The sequence below is a fragment of the Branchiostoma floridae genome, chromosome 8 (genome assembly GCF_000003815.2).
Source record: "Branchiostoma floridae strain S238N-H82 chromosome 8, Bfl_VNyyK, whole genome shotgun sequence".
Classification (NCBI taxonomy): domain Eukaryota; kingdom Metazoa; phylum Chordata; class Leptocardii; order Amphioxiformes; family Branchiostomatidae; genus Branchiostoma; species Branchiostoma floridae.
The window spans coordinates 23,216,722-23,224,368 of record NC_049986.1 but is presented as its reverse complement, the minus strand read 5'-3'; the positions used below and the strand labels follow the sequence as shown (position 1 = coordinate 23,224,368).

At 43.6% G+C, this 7,647-nt stretch overlaps 2 protein-coding genes across 2 annotated transcripts in view; one reads left to right on the top strand and one right to left on the bottom strand.

Moving 5' to 3' along the window:
- LOC118421981 lies at positions 1 to 4,611 on the bottom strand. The gene is made up of 6 exons (XM_035829484.1): positions 4,123 to 4,611; positions 2,901 to 3,083; positions 2,292 to 2,442; positions 1,677 to 1,819; positions 417 to 598; positions 1 to 10 (listed from the first exon to the last, which is right to left on the bottom strand). The coding sequence occupies exons 1-6, from the start codon at positions 4,288 to 4,290 to the stop codon at positions 1 to 3; spliced, it is 837 nt and encodes a 278-aa protein (XP_035685377.1). The 5' UTR covers positions 4,291 to 4,611.
- A 1,050-nt stretch (positions 4,612 to 5,661) lies between these two features.
- Positions 5,662 to 7,647, top strand: part of LOC118421366 (phosphatidylserine lipase ABHD16A-like) — a gene marked incomplete in the record, with an annotated part of 13,322 nt that continues 11,336 nt past the window's right edge. The window contains 1 exon segment of the mRNA XM_035828626.1: positions 5,662 to 5,723. Coding sequence (XP_035684519.1) covers positions 5,666 to 5,723 — 58 coding nt within the window.

Genomic DNA, 7,647 nt, shown 5'->3' with positions numbered 1-7,647 from the left:
TTACAGTTCTCTGGGCAAATAGTTTTGCTAGGAAGATTAAGTGTGTGTGTGTGTGCGTGAGTGTGTATGTGTGTGTGTGTCTGTGCGAGCCCGTGTGTGTGCGTATATATAAGAAGTTTATTTGCAAGTTCGTGTCCGAGGGCTAATTGCAAGTACATGGTATAAACATAGTAGATATACAAAGGACAATGGCGAGTTATGAACAATATTCTACTGACAATACTAGTGTTGGCTATTTGTGTGAGTGTGTGAGTGTGTGTGTGTGTGTGTGTGTGTGTATGTGTGTGTGTGTGTGTGTGTGTGTGTGTGTAAGTGTGTGTGTGTGAACTGTGCCAATATGTTCGTGTGCATGTGTGTTGTGTCTTTGTAAATAAACTCCTTGACGTTTCTTTTCTTTTTTAGAAACGAGGTACAACCTGCGAGTCACAGGGTTCAGCTCTCCCTCAACAGAGAAGAAGTTCGCCGTCTCGCCAGGCAGGTCCGTCCATGGTGAGGAGAGCAGACGGGACTGGGAGAACCAGCTGGACTTGTCCGTGTTCTCTCCGTTGAAGATCATCTCCACATCCTCATCGCCAGAGGTTTCCAGTACAACTTTTACCTTAAAAACAAAGAGACAAATTCATTCTCTACGACATTTTGAGTGAAGTCCACAACTCTGTTGAAGATCATCTCGACATCCTCTTCGCCAGAGGCTTCCAGTACAACCTTTACCTTAGGAGTAAAGACAGTTCAATCTCTAAGAAGGCTGGATTTTCGTAAGGAAGTGTAGAGAGACATTCACAACTTTTCTTTAGTGTCACTGTCTGGAATAAACCAGCTGAACTTGTCTGTGTTCTCTCTGTTGAGGATCATCTCCACATCCTCTTCGCCAGAGGTTTCCAGTACAACTTTTACCTTGAAAATAAAGACAATTCAGTCTTCACAACTAGATAAGAAATGAGATGTTTTGAGCGATATCCATAACACTTTTTGTAGTGCCACGGCATTGGGAGAACCAGCCGAACTTGTCCGTGTCTTCTCCGTTGAAGATCATCTCGAAATCCTCTTCGCAAGAGATTTCCAGTACAACCTTTACCTTAGGAGTAAAGACAATTCAGTCTTCACAACTGGATTAAAAAGTGATTTTCTTTCGTGACATTCATCACTCTTCTTATTGTCAAGGGATTTGGAGAACCAGCTGGACTTGTCTGGGTTTTCTCAGTTCAGCATCACCTCGCCATCCTCTTCACCAGAGGTTTCCAGTGCAATCTTTATCTTAGAGCAATAAGAGAGGCCTAATAGAGGTGTTTTTATAATTTGCGTTGAGACACATGAGGACAATATGGTACTCCACTACACTCAAATACAAAGTACAGACAGAAGGTAAAAGCCCTAAAGTCAGGTGCCCAGGTTCTGTAAAGTTAATTTCCTAAGTGCACAACGTCAGGGGCACGGCGAGTATCGAACTCAGGACCTCTAGGTTTCGAGCGCAACACTCTACCAGTTGCGCCATGGAGTGGAGAGTGTCGGGCTTTGCCTATTGAATCAGTTAGTCGAACTTGCTGAAGCTCGATGTTTCTGACTTCGATAGAAGAGATGCTGCTACAGTGAGCGTAGTTCAGTGCCTAGAAGTGGTCAACGGCCTTGCACTGAGCAAAATCGTTACAAAAAGTACATGTTGTAAGTTCTGAACATACCTTCTTGATCCCGAGTGTTTCCCACTGATGCACCAGCAGACTTTTGTTGTGGAGCATCTCGTCATGCAGTCCGGCGTTCCAGGCATCAATTACCTGCTGACCGGTTCCTCTGACCGTGGCGAACACCTGCTGCCAATCACAGGCTGTACGTGGGGGAACGAGTCATGTTTTAATAGATGTGAGAGAAAATTCAACGTCATCTGTACAATCGTGCGATCTTAGATGTGAATACCTTAATGCTGAAATGATGAGTGTAAATTTTGTAAATTGCACAAAATTCAGCTTATTTCATCGTGCGATTTGGTGAATTAAATAAAGAGAATTAAAGATAACGTTGTTTAATCAGCAACGAAGATGGGATGTGGTTTGATTTCACTGACACAGCATCTTTAAAGCTTTCGATGTTACAACGAAAATAACTTACTTTGTACCTAGTCTCAACTTTGCTGTTATAGGGAGAACAAATTTGCCAAGGGAGTTTTGCTACCAGAGGAGTTGGCCGGACGCGGAAACATGAACCTAAGCGTGGACTGACTCCCTGGCCAATTTCCCGATTTTTTGCCGAATTTTACGATCCCCATACTGCCGTAGGAATGATTGGTGGAGGCGACTTACTACCACAGTTTGGGCCCGCAGTGCCGACAGGACAGACGCACAGCGGGTCGCACGGCTGCCTCTCCTCCCCATCAGCCATCAGAACCTTCCGGGTGCACACCCCGCCATTCTCGCACGGGTTGATGAGGCGGGAGCACTCGTACCACAGGACCTGGGGGAAATGGCAATGATGAACTTTTAAATTATTGCACGACAATTGTACACGGTACAAAATTTTTCCGGTCACAACTTTGACTGGACTAGCTGTGTCAATCCGAAAGGTTTAAGTTATTGTCTTTTCTGCCTTTTTGGTGCACAGCTGACATCACACGTGCACGGAGCTTTAAATCCCAACGGACGAGCTGCTAAAATCGCTAAAAAAAGGCCTATTAGTCGCCAGAACGTCGTCCGTACTTCTTTTGGCCGAAAATGCCCATTTGGAGCTCGTCAACAAGTCGGTCGAGCCCAGTTCTTGATTTGTGGTGGGGGCTTTTAAAAATTAGATCAACATAGCTCAATGTATCAAACTATCATATAGACTGAGTACACGCTACGTAACGATTCCATATTCTCTACATTTTGTAGCATTTGCTCATTTATTCACCATGTTGTGTCAAACAACAGATTTACCCTTGGAATGAAGAGCGAGTAGCTATCGTAGTAATCCCACCCGGCCCCCTCCACAGCGTCGAGCGGAAAGTCGTCCTTTCTCTGATCGCTCAGCTCGCACGTGGCGTCCCCGGCATGGTAGTTGTAGGACTGACAACCCGCGGCGAGGAAGCACAGCTGGGAGCACTGCACGCGGTGACTCGCCTGGGACAAAGAAGCAAGATAAATATTTTAACACTGTAATATTGCTTAGGTTGCCTTTAAGTCAAACAAAAGCTCGCACGTGGTGTCCCCGTCATGGTAGTTGTAGGACTGACATCCCGCGGTGAGAAAGCACAGTTGGGAGCACTGCACACGGTGGCTCACCTGGGACAAAGATGGAAGTAAAGGTGGGGTCACACATGCGTATACATTTAAGTCCATTTGAGGTGCGTATGAAGCTCTTAGTCTCTACCCGGCTCCTCAGGTCGCGGGAAAAATAGTACAAATTGGACAAATATAGATACATAACATGCCAGATGAGTTAGCTGACCGAGAAGTATGGTTAGCGACCCAGCTAACTCGTCTGACATGTTACCTGTTTACGTTTGTCCAATTTCTATTATTTTTCCAACGACCTGCGGGGCCTGGTGGAGGCAAATACTCCCATACGCGCCTCATAAGTATATACGCAGGTGTGACCCAACCTTTAGGAGAAAAGAAACTGTTGTAAAATGTACGTACGTCGAGGTTTATTTCATGGTTTCGCTGTTCAACGCGCACAGACAGGGCTGCCAATATAACATCTGGCTCTTAAAAAGGGAAAGCCCTGTTGCCTTCAATAATAATGTGTGTTTGGCTTCTAGTTCTACTGATGTAACGCGTCACAGGTTTAAAAAAATTGTAGCTATCGAGAAATAATAGATTTAAAAAACAGTAAACAGAATTTATGGATTAGAACACAAGAATATGACGTATACATCGATGAAGGTTACACATCCAGGTGATAATTATAAGATAAGCCAAATAGATATTACTCAAGCAACTGGCTATGTGTAATATCAAGTACATACTACTAACACAGTGGACTACTACTACTACCGCAAACCCATTCTTCAGCAATCTCTGACGGCGCCTCTGTACATAGCTATGGTATTTCTAGGATATTTCAATATGCTGCATTGCACATATTCTATGTTTTTCACGTTTGTCTTTGTTCATATGGGCCGATGAGTGCCTGAAATAAAGAAATTATACTACTTACATTGTAGCGACCCATGATATGTACCACCAGACGAGTGTTCCCCACCGGTGGGATGTTTACTTCACTCTCCACCCTCCGCAGAACATGCTCCTCGCTAAAAACGCACAGGCCCGACCGCACAGCCATTAAACCCACCACAAGAGTTAGATAAAATCCATGCGACATCATCCGGTACGTAGCTATAGTTAGCAATGCCTGTCCGAGTTTTTACTGTACGTTTGGTATTTTACTCAAATTACTGAGTTCCGGTCTTGCAGTAGATCTTTCCAGTTGTGTAGATGTATTTTGTTGGGAGACGTTTCAGTTCTTTGGAAGACGTCGTTGACTGACGGTATTGTAGTTTGAAAGAGCAACGCCTCTCGAGTGTTTAACTGAACCCGCTTTACCTCTTGGTAGAATATACGCTCCCGTCAGCGTTAGCCAAACCTTAGAAGTGATAGCTTGAACGCACAGGGCTAGAGAGAACGTGATGTTTAGATGCACGTAAGTGTCAAACGAATGCAGCTTATGTCAACAACAGGGGGTATTAAAAACAAGTAAACCTATGATCTAAGCACACTTAAATTATTCATTCAAGATTTGTGACCGGTTCACAACTCTGACAAATACAGGATAAAAATGTGTGATTATCGATGGTCTTGTTAGGAAAGGTGTGTTTAGGTACATTACAACAATATAAGATAAAGCGAAGATGTTGAACCAAGTGGTTGAACACATCGGCGAGGCTGTTTTTTTTTATGGCCGATATCTTATTCATCTGAAAAAAAAAAACTTGTTGACAAGGATGTGCATTTTTGTGTGTTTTTAACTGTTTTTTTCTGTCTTTGGTGAGCCGGAATCAAAGGGTATTAAATTTAAGAAAATATTTTTTTCTCTGTTTTGTTGTTGATGATTTGCAGCTTTGTCCATGCATGTATGTGTGCATTCGACTGAAAGCAGTATTATTCTTTCGAATGAATATTTCAAGACTTTCGCAGGCGAGATTTACTTGGACAAAACGCGGAACGAACGCTTAACAAAGCAAGTGAGAAAAAGCAGCACCGGTATTGTTAAAACAAATTTAAAGGAAAAGGAAATTTAAAGCACACTGAAGATACCTGATACGTACTGTGACGTACCAACAGTTTGTTTCTTGAGTCAGACATTCTTATGGTCGTCAGATGAAACGGAAGAAATGTTTTATGTATTCATGAGATATAACCGATGGCAAAAAAGTAGGAATATAGATGAAAAGATATCAAAACCGAACGATCCACTGCGGTACCCGGTAAAAAGCCGCTGGGGGCCCCGAGTTGTCAAACCTAAGGTCACCTAACCCTCGTTTTCCTGTGTCCTTCCCACCTAAATATCAATAGGATGCGTTTGAAGCTTTTCGAGTTATGCTTGCAACACACAGACACCAAAAGCATTTCATAACCTTCTCGACGAAGATAATGAAACATGACAATGCATTGAAAAGAATACTGGCACTTTGTGATGGTGACTGAAACCATCGCCACCTAGCGATAAGTGTCAGAACTGCATTGACCTAGACGGAACCAAGATGGCTGCTCTCTGGCGCTGTGCGACCGGACCCAGGCTGTTCAGAATCCCCGCCAACAGCGAGGGAAAGGTAAGTGTGGGGTTGGAAAGGAAATAGAATCACTGTAGGGACCACAATCTAACGTTTGCGAAAACTATGGACGGTCAAAGCAAGGATTTAGGCGTTTGTTGGTCATTTCAAATTGTCATTTCGATGGTGAGGGAGGGGGGCGATTTCAGTGAAAATTTATCATTTTTTTGCCGCCTTATGTAATCAGTTGGACGGTAAATACATTGCTGATGGAGACATTTATATTCTCAAACAACTAGAGTACTATAAGAATAGATCTACGCCATGAAATTCTCCTATTGTATGATATCGATATAGAAGAAATAATCATATTTTGGGGGAGGGGGTTGGGTTCGGTTTCACTTTCTATTAGGCTAGGCGGGGCATCAAAAAACTGTGTCATCGGTATTTCCATGTAGAATGACGTCATGTTAGCTACAACGTGGAAGTGACCTGCAGGTCAATTTTGGCCAGTCATACTGGTGTGTGTACTAGTAGAAAAATGTACATTATGACTCTTGGGCAGACAGTTGTAAACAATATGGTGATTAATAATTCATGTTCTTATTGGGTGTCAGACACAATATCAAACACATTATCAGATGTAGGCTAATTGATACATACATTGTATACAGAATGTACATGTATCACGCGCGGATCCAGGGGGAGGCGCGCAGGGCGCGCGCCTCCCCCTTCAGCTGGCAAAAAAAAAAAATGGCAAGATAAACCAAGGCTACTAGAGGTCTTCGGAAGTTACGTCAAGAATATTGACAACGTTATAAAACTAATTCGCTTATTTGAAAGGAGATTTTCTGGTACTTATTTAGAGAAACTTGCAGTTTGCAATTACTAGTGGGTCTTTCGAGTCACGTAAACATACGGTAAAGGCCCGGGGACGGAGCGCGGCCGCATCAATTTCTCCCCAAGAAACTGGTGGGTCGCTGCAAGCCAAAATCGGCGCTCAAAAATATAGAAAGAACGTCGAAATTTTGTAAGATCTCCAGAAAATCAGCGGAAGTTAATTATTTTTGATGAACTGATGATTTCTATCGTCCGTCATCGGCTTAGAGAGACGCAACCCGCCTTGGGAAAATCGGCGTCGTGCGCCGACACCCCCCTCCCCACTCCAGTTCTGATCAGTCGCCGCGGTGACCGTGCTGACGTTTTTGTTGTCATTTCCCCCCGATTTATATATAATAATCGTCATCAATTGCCACCGCAGAAGCAAAAAGAGTCCGAAATATATGCATTTTCAAATGCGTAAGACACTTTTAAAATCGTCTCCGGCAAGCCACTCAGATCCCACGAGATTTCTATGCGATTTTATAGGAGCGCGAGCCGCTTCACGGAGAAAGGCAAATCGGCAGCCAGGTACAAATAATTTTGCGATATTGTTTGTGTAGCGTGGCGTCATTTATGAATATTAAGAAGGAGGAACTATCCTTCGTTAGGTTTGTCCTCAGTTGTAGTTGCTAAAAATAGTAAAAGATGCCCCTGAAGTGAACTAGACAGCCACAGACATGACAAAAAGTTAGTGTTAGTTTGCTTCTCAAATTTGCTCAGATATGGCTCTAAAATGCACCAGAGAGCCTCTATTTCTTATAAATTTTCTGGGGGAGGCCCCCCATACCCCCCCAACGAGAGGGGGGAACCCCCCTCTCGTGCTCTCCCCCCGCGCAGCTTGCGCTGCGCCGCCGCGGCCTTCGGCCGCGTCATGGTGCGCGCCCCCCCCCTTAGCAATTTTCTGGATCCGCCGGTGTGTACAATAAAAGGTATGCAAATTACAATCACATTTGGGGCCAGTTCTTTGTTGTATTATGGCAAGTTATATTACATATTTATATATTTTTGTGTGCTTTTTTGATGGGTAATAGAATTTATGTACATGTAGATGTAGACACCAGAACTAAGTGCCATATCCACCCAAAAGCAGG